The 20475-nt window shown below is 46.9% G+C and overlaps 1 protein-coding gene across 1 annotated transcript in view; it reads left to right on the top strand.

The window, feature by feature from the left end:
* ZFHX3 (zinc finger homeobox 3) overlaps nt 1-20475 on the top strand; it is a 172152-nt gene that overhangs the window by 110710 nt on the left and 40967 nt on the right. The window contains exon 4 of the mRNA XM_030794551.1: nt 18591-18698. Coding sequence (XP_030650411.1) covers nt 18591-18698 — 108 coding nt within the window. The remainder of the gene's footprint in view (nt 1-18590; nt 18699-20475) is intronic.

Raw genomic sequence — 20475 nt, 5'->3', positions numbered from 1 at the left:
TCCTCTGGCTGCAGAGCTTTCCCACGCAAGTCTCTCAGGGGCTGTTAGGGGCGTAAATGGAATGACTGAGTTCCCGGGTCATTCCAGTCCCAGCTGGGCACACTGTCCCCAGGGACACTCTCCGTCAGTGGCTCACACGCACTGCCCTGTGCTCCTGGAGGGCGGGCGTTGGCCTCTTCTGGGAACCATGAGTGAGTGGTAAAGTAATTAACATCCCCCACCCTCGGGCTTCATTAGGAAGAAAATTTTGCTAGACGAAAGAAAGAAGGAGAAACAGATGATTTGAAGCTGTGCCTTTTTCCTTCCCCCCTGGTTTTTTGAAATGACATCAGTGGGTTGTTTGCCAAGCATAACCTGGCAGCCCGGCGGCTCTGCCTGCCTGCCTGAGATTTCTGGGGACCGTGCAGCTCGCCAGCTCCAGCCGTGGCAGCGTGCCAAGGTGACGTTCCGTGACTAAGCAGAAACGAGGGAAAGGGAAAGAGGGAGGAAGAAGGTATGTGTGGTTGGGGAGCTGGGGGAGAGAGTGGTCCTGGGTCTGGGCGTGGCATGGGGAGATGAGGAGGCATGTCTGGGGGCATCTGATCAGGAGGGCGGGCAAGAGGGGCAAGCACTGGCAGGCCAGGAAGTGTTCCACTGGCACAGGGGGTGGGAGGAGGGGCACAGGGTGATGGCCGCAGACCCAGCCTGGGAGGCCGCTGAAGGGGTCTGACTTAAGAGGGAACCAAATGAGCCACAGCGAAGGTGACAGCCCAGAGGGCCTGAAACTGTTGAGGAGGAGGCTTAGGAAGCTTTTATCAGCATCAGGCCTGATACTCCACGGCGGAGTTTCCTTTGCATTGTTAGGTATTGACCCTCAGAGACCCCTTGTGGATTCCCTAATTGAAAATTAATACTAGATCAATGCCATGGGCAATTTGCATATTGATCATAAACAACTTTGAAGGCACCGAGTGTGCGGCAGATCAATAGGGCTCCTGAATAGGCTGCAGAGGGAGCACCTCCCAGTACAATGCGCTCCGAGAAAGGTTAATGATTTGGGAAGTTCCTAACTGCTTAGCGCAGGGAACAGCCCCCACGCCACACAGCATTCCCAAGAGCAATTAGTGCCAGGCCTGAGCGCCTGCCCTCCATTCCCCCTCAGCACCCCCATCCCCAGGAGCGGAGGGAGGGCCACTGTGCTGGTGTGAGGCAAGGGGCTGGCGACCTGTGTTTTTACAGTTGCCTTTTTTGGTGATGGATGAAGTCTTGGGGCAGTTTATTCTGGGAAGCTACTGTAAAAGGCAGCAGTCAAGTTCAGGCTCCAATCATTGTCCTGGCCCCTTCCCCAAAACACAGTTCTCCTGATGATGTGAATGGAATGAGATGGAGGAGGGGAGGAGCCTGGCTGCACCCAGCCTCCTCCCCCTTGGGCTTCAGATCAATGTGGAACCTGCATTAACGTTTGCTTTAAGCCGTGATGGGTTTGGCCCTAGTTCGCTTCCTGTTCCGTTCAGCTCTCATCTTCGGGCTTTTACCTCTTCGCCCATCGCTTACTCTCCCCTGCTTTGTGCCTGCTTGTTTTTGCTCTGGCTTTAGGCCTTGCCTTTTGGGGTGTCTCTGTTGGGTCCCCAGCAAGCCTGGAAAGGGACTCACTCCTCTGGGGAGATTCCCTTTACCTGCCACCCCTCCCCTTCTTTATCCTGGCCTCCATCCATCCCCTCTTTTCCCTTGGCTGTGGAAGCTGTGTGTGGATCAGCTGCTCTGGGGGTGCTCCGGGCTCACTTCTTAACGTTGCAGCAAAACCTGGAACACTGTGGGGCCTGACCACTGAGTTTCTTGGAGCTCCCAGGGAACCAAGAGATGGCTGGTCCTAGGGTCAGGGCCAGATGCAGCCTGCAGAACTAATGCTGCCTGCCTGCACCTAGCTGCCTTGCTCCAGCCCTGGGACTGCAGGGTGGTGGCACCAGTAGCAGAGAGGTCTGCGTGTCACTAGGGGGAGACACCTCTTAGGTAGTGCTGAGTTGAGCAGACCTTCTTCTACAACAGCCAATTTGAGAAAAATAAAGTCCCCCCTTCATCCTCAACACCAAATTCATTTTGTACTAGGAAGTACTAGCTTAAAATAGCCCTGCTGAGGTCACATAGTTTTCTATGGCTTTTAAATTTACAAAGTCCACTGAAATACATTTAGGTGCAGGGACAATGCACTTCCATAGAAGGGACACGCAGAACAGTCAGTAACTAATTTCTGCATTTGCACCGCGGTAAGTAATTTCTGCATTTGCCATTCTGAGCCTTGAGTCCGTCACCCCAGTCTCGGTGCTGCCCTGTCCTCTTCTCAGGGAGAGGCTTCAGAGCACGATGGTCAGATGGGTCCTTTGGTTTATGGGTGTCCAGACTGTCCAAGTGCTGCAGCACGGCCCATGGCAAAGGATAGCCACTGGTCCCCTTCCCCTCTTTGTGTTTCTTCGCCATGAGGCCAGCTCTGCCCCAACCCCTGCCAGCCCCCAGTAAACGGAAAGGTTCAAAGAGATTTTATCTGTATCTGCAGCCACATCTCTATCTGCACTTACATATTGCACATGCATGTTTAGGGAAAGATGGGAGTTTTTCTACTGGAAATCCCTACCAGGGCCACCGGCTAAAGCCGTGCAGGTTGTCCCCCACACAAACAGTTCTCTGCTAAGGGGCATGCATAAGGACTGCAGTCCATCCTAGACACTACCTTACCCAGCAGAGTGAGCGGTGGGTCTCAGGACCATATGTGCCCAGAGGAAGAGGTGCTGGAGGAGCACCTTGTTCTGACTTTCACAAAGCTACCTTTTGTGTTCACAGTGCCCATGGCCCTGCAGTGGGTAGCAAGGCCTACAGGATGCCGCCCAAGACCTCTCTGAGCTTATCCCCTGCCTTGTCCCTTCTCTTCCTGCTTAGCGCTCAGCACTCTTCCAGCAGGCCAGCCCTCCTCCTGCGCCCTGGGCCTTTGCACATGCCATGCCTCTGCAGTTGTGAGCCTCCTGTGGCTCACACTCTCACTTCTTCCAGGTCTGTGTGCAAATGCCACCCTCTCTAAGCTTCCCATGTTAAGGAACTCCCTGGATTCCATTTTCTACTTTATCATTGTCCCTTAGCAGCCCGACTTAGAATATGCTCACTTCCTGAGCTGCTTACTGTGTTTTACTCTCCCCACTCCTTCCTGCCCCTGCCCTGTGAGATCAGGGGCTTTCCCGTTGTGTTCACAGCTGTGTTGTCAATGCCTGGAGTAGGTGCCCCATGGATATGTGATGGGTGGGCGGATGGATGGACAGACAGCACAAGCACAAGTGTGTGTTCTCCTGTGAAGGCCACCATGGTGCCTCTAGAGGCAGCCATTAAGCGTATGGTCCTTGGCATCAGCTGTCACCTCCTAGCTATGTGACCTTCACCAGTAATTTAACCTATCTGAGCCTCGTCTGTGAAATGAGAGTCCTAATACTGTCTACTTCAGTTGACTGATGATGGTGTTGCTATTGTTAGATACTTGCTAATGACTTAAGCCAATGGAGGCTTTCCGGGCACATGGTATTGGTTTTCGTGATCAGGCTCTTTGTGATGAAGGGGTCTACACAGGCAGAAGAAGAGGAAGGTCGTCAGTGTTTTGTACTGATTGGTCTCGGTCACAAATGCTTTGGAGTCACAGCATTTGGGATTGGGTCAAAGAAGATGGCAGCCAGAGCACAGGCTCCTGGGGCAGGACGGGGGTGCCATGACACAGAGCATAGGAGCACATGGTGTGGGGCAGTGATGTGGATTGGGGGTGGAGAGCACACACAGGCTTGGTTCAGGGCCGGGTGTGGCTGCAGCCCTGCTAGCCCAGCGGGCAGGTGCCGGGATGTCCCTGTGCATGTGATTACTTCATTATGGAGCATTTCATTGACTTGGCTGCACTGCGCTGATGAACTGAGACTGGGGACAAGAGCACATAATTGAGGGAAATAAATTCCCATCACAGGCCGGGCTGCAGCCAGGAGTGTGCGTCCTCTAGGCATGTGTGTGGTGGTGGGGGGAGGGGGTTCCAGTGTTTTCTCAGGTGCATCTCTCCTTCTTTCCTTCCCTTCCGGACCTTCACAAGCACTGGGTGCGGGGGGAGGAAGGAGTGTGCCGCATCTCTGCAGTCCTGCCTCTGTTTTCCCCGCTTGGAGCTGCTTTTCCAGAAGCAGGCCTCTGGTGTCCGCACCTTGCCCTCTTTTCAACCACGTGGAGGAGGAGGAACCTGCTGGGGCCTCCCTCGTTCTCCTCACGCACCTGTTCATTCTCTCATTCATTCCGTTTCCCTTTGTTTGTTCACCTTCAGTTCTGTCTGTGCTCTCGGCTTAGATCTCTGTGAAGGCAGGGAAGGGGAGCACTGTTACTGCCGGTCTTAATTGAAATAGCATTTCATTCATCTGGGAAATGAGGAAGGGGAGGGGGCGGGGCAGGGTTTTCGGGGCAGTCTACTTGCCTCTCATTCGACATAGAGCCAGGCCTGAAGATACCAATGCCGCAAATGCATAGCAAGATCTTAAGAATTTAGGAACCAGAGTCACTTGCATAAAACTAAACCAAAAACCGCACAACCAGCCACATGGTTTAACCACCACAAAGCCAATGTCCTGCTGCAGTGCATTTTCTAAAAACTGGGATATCAGCTGCTCTGGTCACCAGAGCATCTGACGTCAGTCATTATTAATCAGTTGTTTACAGCAAAGGGACACCCCCCCACCACCACCACCCCCGACCCCCAGTGTGTTTTGGGCCTTAAAATACATTTCCTGGAATGTGAAGTCTGCGTGCTGTGTGCTGGGGGTGCATGTAATGGTTGGGCGAGGGAGGCAGGTTGCCTCAGTTACAAAGAAGCATGGGCGGTGTGAAGGCAGAGTAGAAAAGAAATGGAGAGCCCTCACTTGACACCCTCTGACCTCAGCCAGTGGAGCTGAATGCTGGAGAGCCAGGACTGAAATTGCAGTCACTTTAGATTATTTGGAGCGAGGAGAGGCAGGGAAAAAAGGGTCTGTTGACTACAGGAAGCTGAATTCTTCCTCTGCTGAAAAGCTTATTAGTGGAAGGGGAAAAAGCAATTACTTGGCTTTTGCTAGTTCTCTGTGGCTGGGATTCGGGGCTGTGACAGCAACCCCGTCACCAGTGCCTTGGACCTCACCCTGATCCAGAATATCGATGATGAGCTCATCCCCAAAGTGCTGGGATTACAGGCATGAGCCACTGTGCCTGGCCCCACTGTGTGGCTTTGGAGCCCTATCCTGCTCTAATCTCTGGTCTCCTAGTCTGTAAAATTGAGGTACTTGTGGTCAGCTCCGCCAAATACCTCAAAACACAGGTAGAACCTTCTGGTGACCAGGCTTTTGTGAACAGCCTTCATTCCTCCTTCCCAAATCTGCTGTCCTCATGTTTATGCTCTCTTTGTGTTTGGACCATTCTGCCTAGTTATCCTTTTTATATTTTCTAGAACACCTAAGAAATTTCTGCTTTTGCCATCCTAATTGTATCCAGCTAAATTTTACACAGCTAGATTTTTAATCCAATATCCCTTTTATCTTTTCTTGCTTATATATCTCTATTCTTCAAGTTACCTGTCTTCAAGGCTGTTTTCTGTCTTAATTTCCATTCTCCTGGAACATTTCCTATTCTTTTTAACCTTTCAGCAAAGTTCTTTAGTAGTTGAGTCAACTCATAGGCTAGCTCTTCTCAACAGAAATTGATCTGTTTTTTTTTTCCTACCATAATATATATTTAATTTTAATATACAACCTTACCTGGGTTTGTTTTTTGAAAGTTTTCTTTGGTTGCCATCTAAATCCCCTTCCTCCTCCTCCTCTTTGAAGATGTTGCTTGGTAAGTGAAGAATCACTTACTTTATTCTTTCTAATTATGGGGCGGTCTCATCTTCAGTGTTGCACTGCCCTTTGATTAGTTCATCTTCACACCTCTGGCTTGTTTTACCCTTCCTTGCTAAAATCTTGGCCTTACAAAGTGAAGCAAAACCTTTTACTTGTTTTGAGTTTCCTTTCCTTATTCTCTCACTGTCCAGTTTCTATATTTCACTTGTGAAATGTTGCTGGCTGGGCATGGTGGCTCACACTTCTAATCCCAACACTTTGGGAGGCTGAGGTGGGAAGATTGCCTGAGCCCAGGAGGCTAAGGCTGCAGTGAGCTGAGATGGTGCCACTGCACTCCAGCCTAGGCAACAGAGCAAGACCTTGTCTCAAAAAAAGAAAAAAGAAAAAAAAAAAAAAACAACAAGTTGCTCACTTCTGAAAGTTTGGGGAAGTCTGAAGTAAGGATTTTGCTGTCAGCGAATTTCTGTTGCTTCCTCCAACTGCAGTGTGCACACGGAAGGATCTCAGCATCCCAGATTATTTCTTTAAAATGTAATTGTGTGCTACAAATTTCTATAGATCCCTTATTTCTGTGTCAAGTACCAACTCTGTCACTAAACTGCACCTTCTGCCTGATCCCTGATGACCTTGTCATCTCATGGCAACATTTTCTTTCTCTTCGGTTTCATGTATTTGTTGTTTTCAAATATTCCCACCACTAAACGGGATGGGGTGTGAGTCTAGAATTTAAATTACTTTTGTTCAAGTGTTTGTCTTGATGACTATTACTGTGTGTTTTTGGGCCTTGAGAGATATTGCTGTATACATTTGTGGAATGGAATGTATTGCTTTTCAAGGGTTGCTAGCCTGTTCTTAGGTCTGAGAAACACCTCACAGGAGGAAAAGCTAAATAGATACACAGCAAGTCCTGAGGCTGAGTCTACAGGGCAGTTTAGTAGCTGTGGGAGATTTGAGGAGCGCTGCTGTAGCTAAAATCATTGCGAAAGGGATGTGGGGGTGGCATTTTGTTAAACCCTAGCAAAAGACCATTTCATTGTACAGGATCCAAACTTTAAAAAAATAGAGGCTTTGGATCCAGCTACTGGCATCACTTTCTAAGTTTCTAAAAAGGAGGAGGAGGATCTAACATTCCTTCTCCCTTGGGACACAGAATAGCTGTACGAGGTGCCTATTAAAAATGACAACAGGTTAGCAATTCCATCTGCTTTTTCCACCGTTAATGGAGGAAAGCTCTTGAACGTAAACCTTTGGATTTTCTCTGTACCTCAGCTTCCTGCTTCACTTTCTTTGCAGTTTCCCAGGAAATGTCAACCGAAACATGTTGCTTCTGTTGCCTGTTTGTTTCAAACTGAATGCTTGGGGACTGGATGGTTTTTGGAGAGTAGCCCAGTTTTTGACTTTCCACGTGTAGATGCACCTTGAAATGTCTTGGGTCTGGCTTCTGGCAGTGTTAGGCTCTTCTCCGCTGGTACCAGGGAACTCGTGGTAGGCACCTGAAGGCTCCCCAGGATGCTTGCAGTTTTAAGGGTCTTTTCTTGGCCACTCCCGGTGTTCACACCTGTTTCTAGCATTGTATTCTTGAATGTGCAACCTGTAAACACGTAGTGACCTTTGTATATGCTTGGGTCTGGCCAAGGGAGAGCAGATGTAGCTGGTGTTTTTCTGGGTGCAACATTGCCTCAAGCTGGCCTGATTTCTGTTCCCCAGATTTGGTTTGGAAAGTGTAAGCCTTTTGTTTCTGCTTTGTTTTTATGAATCAGCTTGTTTTACCAGCTGTGCATATTAGTGGCTTATGATCATGCAAAACCAAGCTCATTGACAGTCAGTTCCTCATTCTGCTGTCCACTGGTGGGAGTAAACTCATATTTCTGCCTGAGTTCTGTGCTTCGCAAGGGCGAAGCTGTTTTCTGAATAGGTTAGAGATTCTTCAGACACTGTGGGCTTCAGAGTAAGGTGGCAAACAGGGAATTCAAGTCCCTCATTTGTATCCTCATGTGACTCAGACCGTTGGAGTCATGGTTTTATTTTTCTCTGTTGTGTGCCATTTGTTTCGATGGTCAGACACAAAATGTTTACCTCTTTCTTTTTCTGTTTGCTTTTTTGCTTCTGTTTGCCCCAAATAGTCCGTCATTCCCATTGGTATTGTCAAACTGTGTCTCCCCAGCATTGCAAATGCCTTGGGCCTGCATGGCCGCCCCTCCATCTCTCCTTCCCTGGCTGTCGTTCTTGTATAGATTGCATCCATCACCGTTGACGTTCCCGTTATGAGAGCCATCCCACAAGGTTTCACTTATACCCATTAGGTTCTAATCACCATCATTTAGTATCACTTCTGGTACATCCTGTTCATTTCCCATACACCTTCATTTGTGTATAGATGCTTAAGTACACTTACAGGCCCTCCTTGACTTTTTTTCATCCATGTATTTCCAATATTTTCCAATAACAAATAAATAAGGAAACACAGATTTTTTTTTTTTTGCATTAAGCATAAGATCTCTCTCTGACAAGCCAAGTCAGTTTTGATTCAGAAGAAGATACCAGTCTTCTTTAATGGAAACTGTTAATTTTTTTTAATTTACTCTCTATTACTCATGTGTGTTTATCTGTCTTGTCTTCTCCCCTCCCAGCATGTTTATTTCCGGCAGGTTGTTATTGAAAGACAGGTGCTTGTAGGGACTGCTCAGCCTCACACCTGGAATGTTAAAAAGCTTTCAGGCAGATCTGCTCTGTTGAAAAATGTCCCTTCCTACAGAGGAAGGGGACAGGAGGGAACTGGTACCCCATCAGGGAAGCTCCCCTTCTTCCCCCCCACATTGTCATGAACCCCCAATTCTGACCATAAATCTAGACACCTTAGATGATGCCTCTGAATCCACAAAATGGTTAATTCTGATGAGCAAATAAATACTCCATCAAGACCTTCTTCTTTCTATCAAGTCCAGCTTTTTTTGGGGTGGGGGGGCCTTTATCAAATTTTCTGTCTTTAAGACATTACTGTTTCCTCTCTCTCATCCTCCTCTCTTTCTTAGTTGCATACTGGGTCGGAATCATTTTTCTTGACTACTTTGTTTTTAACGAGATGGGGGACACCCTTCTTGGTATCAAGGACCTTCTATTTTGCATGCCCCTTCTTTCTAGAACATTCCAGTTTGGTGTGAGGTTAAACTGTGTAAAATAGTGTTTGAAAGAAAGCAGAAAAAGAGAAAAGACCTTGTCAAAATGCATTTGTTAGATCACGTTTTAAATGAAGTACAATTGAAGGTAGTTTTTGTCCAAAGAAAGGAAAAACCCCTGCAAATCCGCTGAGCTCCCAGAGAGCGCGCCTCCTTTGTCGTCGCGCTGACATTGAAGTGTAATTTTTCATGGTTATTTGGACTGGAAAATGGGGCGGGGGAAGGGAGAGATGGGCCTGCGATTATTTCCCATAAATGACAACACAATCACATCACGCTCTGCTACAGACATGCTCGGGGAATTTGCCTTTTTTACATTTCATGTGTGAAAGTAACAGCAACAATCATGGTTCTGTAGAAATCCGAGGGAACTAATCCCTGCTGAATTCCATTTACTTCAGAGTTCTGGGACATAGCTAGCTTTCTTACTTAGCGTGTATTCCGAGAGTGTTTCAGGGTTGGGTTTGTATTTTACAAACTGGAACTCACACCTTTCAGTTATTAAAAAAAAAAAAAAAATCTTCCTGTGAATAGCCACCAGGCGAGTCCGCGACATATTTCGTTCCGTTGTGCTTTGTCGCCGCACATTTACTTTTATCCTTTCTGGATTTCTGCAGGGGGCAACCCAGGTGCTTTTGCTAAGAACACAGATAAATGGAACTTGTTGCAATACTGGCTCTAGGCGTTTCCTCCCTTTTTCTCCTCTCTTGACCCCCACCCACCCCCGTAATTCTTGTGCGGTTTTGACAAACTGTTCAAATGGCCAAGTGGCTTTGCCTGGGAGACGAAAAATGGCAGGACCCATCCCTCACCACACAACGGCAGCATTTTTCACTTCATGCCCTGGCGTTCTGTGCTGTTCCCACAGGAGGGACGGCTGAAAGAGGGGGGATTTTCTCGGGGAGGCCTTAATAGGCCCTGGCCACTTTGGACTTGTAACAGGCTCTCTCCTGTCAATGCTCAAGTTGGAGGTGAAGTAAAGTAAAAAGGCAAATGGAGAGGCTCCCCCAGGCTTGCATTCTTGTTGAGCTGGGCCACACTCTGCCCAGCAGGGGCCGAACATGCAGGCTGCAGCCTGGCCCTCCCTTCCCAGGCTGCCTCTTGCCACAGAATCCCCATTTTTCTTGTTTCTGTAAACAGTGGTAAGATCTTCAAATATACAAAAGCATAAATGGTCTCTATTCTCCAATTAGTCATTTTTAATAATAACCAGAGTTGCTTTCAGAGTGTTGATTCTTACAGCCTGATGCCAAAAAACAGGGCTGGTGGTTGTGGGGGACAGGAACGGGGGTCAGGGTGGGGGCGGTAAGGAGGCTGAATTCCTTGTGTGGGGTTTTCCTGCAGGGCCTCCCTGCTGCAGCCCCCGTGGAAGCTGGCAGCTCTCCACCACCTTTCAAGCTGTCCAGAAACTCCAGGCGCTGTGGCCCCAGGTGTATTTGGTAAATGGCCATCTAGTGGTAAAAAGAATTCTTGTGGTAAAATGATTACTTAAAGGATCCATGTGAAAAAGAGTTTGTAGGTCCAGGCATAGTGGATCACATCTGTAATCCCAACACTTTGAGAGGCCAAGGCAAGAGGATCACTTGAGCCGGGGAGTTTGAGACCAGCCTGGGCAACACAGCGAGACCCCTATCTCTAGAATTTTTTTTTTAATTAGTTGGGCATGGTGGAGTGCACCTGTAGTTCTAGCTACTCAGGAGGTCAAGGAAGGAGGATCACTTGAGGCCAGGAGTTCAAGACCAGCCTAGGTAACATAGTGAGACCCCATCCCTACTAAACATACAAAAATTATCTAGGCGTGGTGGCACGTGCCTATAGTCCAAGCTACTCAGGAGGCCGAGGCAGGAGGATCGCTTGAGCCCAGGAGTTCGAGGCTACAGTAAGCGATGATTGCACCACTGCACTCCAGCCTGGGTGACCAAGAAAGACCCCGTCTCAAAAAAAAAAATCATCATTGGAGTCAGGGTGCATGTCTGAGTTTTCCATGACCCCAGTTTCTTTCCTGAACTCCATCCTCTCCACTTTTAGAGGGCTGAAATCTGTTTGTGTCATTGTCATCTTTCAGAAGGCAGTTTTGTTTAAAACAAGCTAGAAGTTTGTTAGCAGTGTGGCCACTTTTTTTTGGTAAGCCACCAGGGTGGGAAAATTACCTGTAGGAGCATTAGGCTGACCTCTGACTGTTTAGTCCAGCAGGTGGAGAAAGGTCTTTCGCATGGCAGAGAGCTTAAGTGGGTGAGAAAATGGAAAAGGATGAAGGCAATGGCACCCCTGGAGGGAGACCTGCCTCTGTTTTTCCCACACTCTGTCCCACTGACTTGGTGCACTTGGGTCCTACCGAAGAGGCAGCTTCTAGAGGCCCACAGGAGTGCGGGAGGCCCGTTTGGTCATCATCCATGCAGACAGCAAATGGGCATGAATGTCTCGAGCTTTATTCATGCACTGGAGTTTGCCCATTGGAAAAGAAATGACATCCTGAGAAGGTGGGAAAATATTAGACTTCTGATGAGTAAATTCTAGCTGTAGAGCCCCTGCCTGCTTTCCCCTGCCCCCACCCTCCCACACACATCTGCAACTCAGTCTTCACCCCTTCGAGGATTCCTGCCTTGACTGCCATAGGGTGAGCTCAAGATGTCCCACTCATCAGTGTTGGTTTGGATCCCAGGCCCTTCCTTTTGTGATCTGGCATTTTCCTCAGTAAATGTATATACTCTGCTAAGAAGTGGAAGATGGAATGGGCAAAGTTGGTTGGTATTTTTTTTTTTTTTTAATTTGGATGATTATCCACAGAGGACTTCCATGGAGACTGGTAAATTCCATTTTCCGTGTACATACATGAGAACATGCAGTCACCTTTACTAAGATGCTGAGTGTAAGGTGTGTGATGAGAACAATTTGTATTTGTGGTAAGCAAAAACCACCTTGATTTAAGGGAAAATTGCCGAGGCAGGGCATTGTTACCCAGAAAACCTAATCGCTTGGAAGTTACCTCTCGGGCATCTAGCCAGGTTGTCAGGGCTGGAAGAACACCATGGAATAAAACCAGGGAGTAAATATTTGAGATGTGTCTGGGATGTTGCAGAGTAGGTTGCTACATTCTGGGTCTGGCTGTCATGGTACAGGTAGGATATAGCTTGGGGCACATGGACAGTCACTGGCAGGACTTCTGGTCACTATTCGATGAGACTCTACTTGCTCGAAAGTCGCAGAGGGAGAATGGCATAGGGGGTGGCCCACCTCCATCGGTGTAGCCACCAAGATTACCACCACTAGCCTCTTCCTTTCTGGCTTGGAGAGAAGACGGGAGTAGAAGTAACAAGCTGGGAGCAACACAATTGCCCATCCATCAGCATTGCAGATTGTATTCCGTTATAAGTTTCTATTGTAGCAGAATTATAACGCACTCGATTTTATTTGAAATAAGTGGTCTAGGCCTTAGTAGTCATCTTTTATATTGTGGGATTTGATTTGACCTGTATTTGCAAAATAAAGTATGCATATTCTGTAGAATATTTGCAGCCAGTAGAGGTTTCCCATTGATAACAAAATGCCAAGAGGATTGGACACGCTAGAGTGTTCTGCCCTCGTTTTCCAGTTGTGCCAGCCAAGGCTTAAAGAAGACAAGTGATTCGCCAGGGTATACAATGAGTCTCAGGATGCTGCACCTACACAGGAGTTAGAGGAACAAGAGAGCGAGATATATCCCCGAGTCCTTCCTTCCACCCACCACAGAGACACCAGCAAACGCCACTTGTAGCTGCCACCCTCCGTGTCAGCCCTGATGGTCAGAGTGTACCCCGCCTTTCCTGCCTACTTTCAGTGGTCGTCCTTGGGTTAATTAGGTTGAAAATGGAGAAAGGAAAAGCTTTAACTCTATCTTCAAAGTAAGCAGATTGGTTATTTTGTTTTTCAAAGAAGAGGTCCTATATACAATTAAAACTTGTTTCTGGTAAACCTCATTCCAGGAAAGATGAGCTTTTAACAAAAGGCTTTTGACAGCTGCAGGCTATTTCATTTTTTTTAATGCCGAATGAAAAATCAATACATTTTTCTGGGTTATACATATTCAGAACAGGCCTGATATTTCCATTATAATGGAAAGTGGGTGTCTGTGCACATCTCGCCTGTCAGAGCTGCACTGCCGCATTTTCCAAGCCACTGCTAAATATTTCAAACCTGATTTGATTGTGGTTCATGACAGCTAATGTTTCTCAGCTCTTGAGCCTGCCGACAGGCAAACGCACTTTATTTCACCCCCACCCTCAAACATCGCTCCCTCCAAAGAAAAAGGAAAGAACAATTTCATTCTTCGGGGATCACAGATTGGTGTATTATTTAAGTAACATGATCATGTGAGAGCCTCGGGTACAGATACCCTGATTCTTAGGAGAATTTCCAAATTTCTGTCACACCGAGGCACTATGGGGGCTTTGTCAGGTTTGGGGAAGGTTTGAATTAATCTGCATTATCGTGTTAAAGAGTTAGGAACAGAGGGACTAGTCTTAATCGTTGATTGACTCCCCTTCCTTCAAGCTTGTAAGTGATTTGTAGAATACCTGCCGTGGACACGTCACTCGGCCCCCATTATTTGGGAAAATAGTACTTTTTTTTTTTTTTTTTTTTTAAACAACTGGAACATTTTCTTGGGTGACGCGTTTGGGGAGTGTGTACAGTGAGGTTGCGGGGTTGAATGCTGACTTTGTGGTGATGCCACCTCTATTTATGGCTTCTGCCTGGTGCTGCTTTCATGCACCAATTTCCAGGTTGTTCATAAGATTGGTGCAAATTCCCATGGGGCTGCCAGTTGGCACGCTGTCCTCCTTTGGGAGCAGATTTCACCACTGATGGGGGAATTGCGCAGTCACCTTTACCAAGATGCTAAGTATAAGATATATTAAGAGATCAATTTGCATTTGTGGTCAGCAAAACCACTTTGATTGAAGGGAAATTGTCTGGGACTGGGGTATCATCCCCTTAAAAACTGAAGCTGTCCTAGGAAGCTTTCCTCTTTAGAAGGTATTTATCTGCTGGAATTCTTGTATTTGAGGGCTCTGCACTTAATCAGGAGGCCAGAGTGATGAGCAGGCTGGATTTTGCCAAGCACTAGTAAGTAAGTGCTATCTGGGAGAAGCAGTTGTAAAAAGGAGGTGGTGATGGAAAGAGTTTTGTTTTGTTTTGTTTTGTTTTTGAGACGGTCTCACTCTGTTGCCCAGGCTAGAGTGCAGTGATGCAGTCATGGCTTACTGCAGCCTCAACTGTCCAGGCTCAAGTAATCCTCCCACCTCAGCCTCCCGAGTTAGCTGTGACTACAAGCGTGTGCCATCACACCCAGCTAATTTTTGCATTTTTTGTAGAGATGGAGTCTCACTCTCTTGCCTAGGTTGGTCTCAAACTCCTGAGTTCAAGCAATCCGCCCACCTCGGCCTCTCAAAGTGCTGGGATTTACAGGCATGAGCCACCATGCCCAGCCCAAAGAGATTTTTTAAAGGCCTTCAGTCACTGTTGAACATGGAAATGAAAGGCAGAAGGGACCCTAGGAAGACACTGCAGTTTTCCAATATTTGCTTTTATTTCCCTAACTCTTTAACATGAAAACACATACAGGAGGGGGTGCTCCAGTTTGAGGCTACTGTGGGCTTCCGTAGGGGTTTTAGAGGCACCTTCTCTGGTGTCTTCTAAAACAGAGCTGTCTGGGAGGCATTGGGCCTGCTACCTCCTGCCCAGGACCAGGGCGGGACTAGGGGAGTGGGGATGACCTCCTCTCCCAGGTCCTGGCCACGCCCTTGGGAAAGCATTCCTGTTGTGCTCTGGTTGGGATCGGAAATACCGTTAAATGCTTGAAGGAGAAGATGGTTTTGATTTGTCTGTTTCAGCCTTAAAAATGGCACAGTGGCTGTTATGTGTCTTGGTCTCTTTTTCTGTAGGAAAGACAGAATTTTCCAGATAAAACCGATCATCAGTCCATCAGGTCTTCACTTGTTCCCACCATCTGTCAGTAGCTAATATTATAGGGGAAAAAAATCTGCAGCCTCTGTAATAATGACCCAGCCAGTTACCACTGACTTCGCAGAAGAGGGGGGAATGCAATCCATGATCTGTGGGGGAAAAAAGCAAAAAACCTCCCCTCCATTCTCCAGCACGTATGTATCAAATCTACATTCCTAAAGAGAACAAGGGCTAGATAACAGCCCTAGGAGCTTAGCGTGTGGATGCAGATCTCTGTTTCAAAGCGGGATGCCATTTTGCCCCTGGTTCCCACGTGTTTCCAGGGTGGGGAGACCAAGCCCTTCCCCAGGCCTGGCTCTTGGTAAGCAGCTTGCTTTATGCTTTCGGAACCAATAAAACACACCCTGCCTGCAAAGCATCGTGGGCCTGAGCTGTCCAGACAAATTTTCAGTTTGCATCTCTGTTTTTTAATCATTTCTCTACCTTTATTGGTATTCAGAGCTCACAGTTTTCCGGTTACTGTCAGCCTGGGCTTTCATCCATTTTAAAGAGCTATTTTTCCTCTTGCTGTTGATGATGATGGTATAAAGACAGATGGCGTAACTGCTTATGAATGTCCTATTTTATTTCTCCAGAACCAGACAGTTCACTTGAAGACATATATTATTTCCACATGCTCAGGTTAGGCGGTCCAGACTCCTCTGCCTCCTGCAGCCAGCTGCCCTTCCGGGCCTCGCCATGCGGAGGGCGACACCTATAGGTCATGGCTGGAACTGCAGGGATGAGCTGGCTGGGCTGAATGGGACTTGCTTTTTAGGTGAGGGTGGGGGACTGAGGACACTGATCCCCTTGAAAGGGAGCTGGCTTATCCAGGATTTTCCTAATCATTTCTTCTTCTACCATGCATAGAACAGCCTTTTAGTGAATGAATCACAAATGATAATATTAAACCTAGGAACTCAAGAAGAGGACTTGATTTGTAAATCTTTTTAAAAAAAGAGATAAGCAAAATAAGTTCTTGAAATAACCTCCTTCGTTGATCCTCTCATTGGAACTCAGCCGCCTTCCTTTTCTGCTTGCAGTAGGGCAGGGAGGGAAGAAAGCAAAGGCCCAAGTGGGCTCACAGAATGACAGCTCCAGGAATATTCACAGAGCAACATGCAGTTTCCATGCTTGATGCATCAGTGATCTGCTTATACATTACAGTCTCTAGCTTCTTAACAGATTTGTTTGGTAAGGCTCAAAGAATTGGGGTCAGTGTTGGGTGACCGTGAGTTTTTAACGCTCTGCTGTGATAGCTGCAGGCTGTATAATGTGCTGGCTTGGAGATGGCCCCCCAGTGGGTAAATCCCTTCCCACGTCTGCTGAGCAGCACCTTCAGACACTGCTCATCACCATCTCAGGGTGTTCTGTAGTTTATAGGTATCAGACTGTCCCCATCTAAGGTGGTCATATGTGTGCACTAGAGATGAGAGGCCATTGAGCCATCTCTTTGCCTGATCAAATTTGATTATCCCATTTATGCTGGAGATTGCAAATTTTTTGTGTGTGAAAAATCAGGCCTTGGCGATGACCTTGAGCAGTAGGATATAAATAGCTCCCACAAGCTTAGTGTTCCAATAATGGAACAATAGGCATAAATGTATCAACACTGCAGATATTTTGTATCACAGCATGTATTGGGACAAATAAGGATCCTTTAAGGGACCTAGCTCATCTGGGTAGACCCAATGCAATAATATTCATTGACTGCATGCTGGTATCACCATTCAAAGATGAATTTTATCATTATAGTGTTGAACAATTTTATTGAAAGCCTAAAAATGTGCACGGAACATCCCACCTGGACATAATGAAGACAGTTCCTGTGTCACGCTGTGTAATTTGTTATTACTCTACTGACACCTATACATGTTTACTGTACTAAATGATGTATGGTGTCAATGTGGGGCTCTATATCTGATTGACTTCAAGCTGTGGTTGCCTGATTTTTCTCTGTTTGAACTAAGGGTAGGGTAGGGAAACTTGATGTTGACTTTATTGTGCAATGAGACAAAGAAGGAGACATAGAAATTATATGTGGAATCCTGAGTTGGAGATGAAAATAAACAGTACCATATTTCACCTGTATTCCCAGTGACTGCCTCATAAATTCCCTCTTGGCGGTAAGGAAGAAAGACCGTTCCGTGACACTAGTTCCGTTTTCCAGACCTTGGACCTCCATCGTCTCTTGAGTCAAGACAATCTGATTCTAAATAGACATCTTCTTCCTCAGTGTTTTAGAAACCCTTTGAGACCAATTTACTTTGTACTCCTATTACTTCCTTCGTGAGATACATTTAGAGGCTGTTTTCTAGACAGTCAGAAGGCATGACATTTAGAAAAACTGAAAAGTTAGCATTGGGGTAGAGGCTGTTTTCTAGAGGGTCAGAAGGCATGATACTTTAAAATATTGAAAAGTAGAATTGGGGTTGGACAGACCTCTGGTGGTGCTGGATAGAGGCCTGATCCAGTGTTTTAAGCCAGACCCAGTACCTCCTTGCTAGGGTCTGGTCTACTGACAGATGTGGGCATCCTTGCCCTCACGCCTGTGTACCTGAGAAAATGTGCTCTTCACAGCCTCCTAATAATTTCATCTTTATTAAAATTATTTCACCTTGGTTTGTCCACTTTATTCATTCCCTTAGCCCATTCTTACTGAATGCATGTTTTGGATAATGACTCAGAGGGCCAGGAAAGCAAGAGAGAAGTGTCTCCCCTTCTTTCCCTCAGCATCTAGAGTATCTTATTCTCTTCTTCCCCACTTGGCCGAACGACATTTCACTTCATAAGCAGCCTAGCATTGGCAGCCGTCATTCTGCCTTCACTGTAGCACTGTGTACTGAACTGGAGAGAGGTTTCCTGCATTAGTTTTAAACCCGTAGTGAGTGAAGGATGGAATTGCTTCAAAAAGAAAGTGTATGACTCTGTTACAAATTTTTATCCCTTACTCTACAAATCTCACTTCCCACCACTGCCTCCTGGCATGCTCACAAGATGCCATTTGGTTTCTGGAACTCTTCAAACCGATGAACTCATATCACTGATATTCTATGACTCTTCGCAACCTGAATGACTTCCAACAACTCCCACACACTCTGGCACATGCATAGGCACTGTGAGCTGTGAGCCCTGTGAGGGGTCAGTGATTGGGGCTGGTCCAGGCTCTGGGAATGGAGCTAGGCATGAAGTGAACAGGTGGCCATGTTTTGCATTTTCAAGTGTAAAAGACTTGCATGCAACTTCAGGGATTCAGGTGGAGTTACTGCTTCAACCAGGATTGGTTTTTCAGTTAGAACTGCTCAAGCAAAGCATTCAGAATCTATCTGGAAATACCTAATGGCCACACATCTGGAGCGAGTCACAACCTCATACCAACTGTTTACCCAGAAGGAAAGTCCCCACTGCTTACCCACACCTCGGTATATCCTTAGCATAGTCAGCCTCCCAGGGGCCTCTGGAAAGAGAAGGGGGATGAGTCATTGGTGTCTGTTTTGTCGTTGGCAGTTCTTTGCAACAGGGGCCAAAAGTCCTTCATCTTCTTTTTATTTTTAACCCTTGACATGTTTTTCTTCTGTTTCAGAAGAAGCCATTGAAGATGTTGAAGGACCCAGTGAAACAGCTGCTGATCCAGAGGAGCTTGCTAAGGACCAAGAGGGCGGAGGCGAGAAAGACCAGGGCAAGTGGACAGGTAGTGTGCGTGGCTGCCCTTGAGCCTTCTATTCTTTCCTTCCCTGGAAGAATGGAGCTAACAAGTCAGGGAGCGGATGTATCCTTAGTCTGCCCAGAAAAAGGATGAGTGGGAGGGAGATTTCGTTTGCTTCTTTGAGAAGTCACCTTTATTCTTCTTTATTATACTACATTATACTGTAGTTTTTAATGGTTAAGCTTTTTAAGTGGCACCAAAGCCAGCTTGCTTATTGAGTATCCAGGTAAGTGCCAAGCTGTGTGCAAGGGCATCTGGGTGTTGGTCACATCTCTTTGGTGGCTCTTCACCAAAATGCCCTTGATGTCATTCTTCCTCTGTTGAAGGTCCAGTCGCTGGTCCCACCTGCTCCCAAGGCCAGTGGAGGGATCTGTCATGTGGAACTTGATCAGGGTCACCCCTGATTCTTAGCCTCAAGATTCTCTAAGGGTCAGGCACAGTGGCTCATGTAATCTCAATATTTTGGGAGGCTGAGGTGGGAGGATCACTGGAGCCCAGGAATTCAAGACCTGCCTGGGCAACATAGCGAGTCCCTGTGTCTACTAAAATTCAAAAAAAAAAAAAAAAATTAGCTGGGTGTGGTGGCACACACCTGTAGTCCCAGTTACTCGGGGGACTGAGGTGGGAGAACCACTTGAACTCTCAACTGGAGGTTGAGGCTGCAGTGAGCCCTAATCATGCCAGCCACTGCACTCCAGCCTGGGCGACAGAGTGAGACTCTATCTCAGGGGGAAGAAAAAAAGATTCTTAGCTGAGCGTAATGGCTCACTCCTGTAATCCCAGCACTTTGGGAGGCTGAGGTCGGCAGATTGCTTAAGCTCAGCAGTTCGAGACCAGCCTGGGCAACGTGGCGAGACACTGTCTCTACAAAAAATTAGGTGTTGTGGTGCACGCTTCTAGTGCCAGCTGCTTGGGGGACTGAGGTGGGAGGAATGCTTGGGCCAGGGAGGTCGAGGCTGCAGTGAGCTAAGATCATGCCATAGCACTCCAGCCTGGGTGACCAAAAAATAAAAATAAAATAAAAATAAAAAATTTCTAAGGGAGTCAGCAGTGAAGGGTGGTCTTTGTCCTGCATTTGGGAGCCTGGGCAGGGCCCTGCACAGGTGGTGCCTGCCCTGCATATTCTTCCTGTCCTCCCCCTCCCCCAGGGTGAGCCCTCACATGCTGAAATCCACCCAAAGGGGAGACAAGCAGTGCAACCAGGCAGGGGGACATCTTACCCAAAGCAGAAGACATTGAAGAAGCCAAGACAGGAAGTGCTATTTCTGGAAAACCTGGTGTTGAGTTAAGGAGAACGGCCATTTCTCAAGATGATAAGATTTCTATATTGAGGGGAAGAAGAGCTGAGACTGAAACAGCTTAGGGTTTTTGAGGAGGAGGAAAGTCACTTCAGAGAAGACTTAGGGATAGTTAAGCCTTCTAGAAAATAATAAGAGGAAATGATGTGACAGGTAACAAAAATGATTTTATTTGGTCAACCGAATTCTTACTACCATTATTAATATTACAATACTTTTGTTTTTGAGAAAATATTTACTTTCTGGAGTCCGTATTCGTTGGGCCTTTGTTACTTTTTCAGGCATGACTGTTCTTAAATCATGTTTGGTGTTGGCCTTCACTATTTAAACAAGATACAGAATCTTGGAGAGAGACCAGAAGAGAGCAATGAAAATGACTGAAGGGCTGAGAAATATTGCCTTTGAGAAGAGGCTGAAGAAATGGGTTATTCAGCCTAGAAAAGAGAAATTAGATAGGTAGTACA

The sequence above is a fragment of the Nomascus leucogenys genome, chromosome 2 (genome assembly GCF_006542625.1).
Source record: "Nomascus leucogenys isolate Asia chromosome 2, Asia_NLE_v1, whole genome shotgun sequence".
Lineage (NCBI taxonomy): Eukaryota > Metazoa > Chordata > Mammalia > Primates > Hylobatidae > Nomascus > Nomascus leucogenys.
The sequence above is the reverse complement of the archived record's forward strand: the minus strand, read 5'-3'. Positions and strand labels throughout refer to the sequence as shown.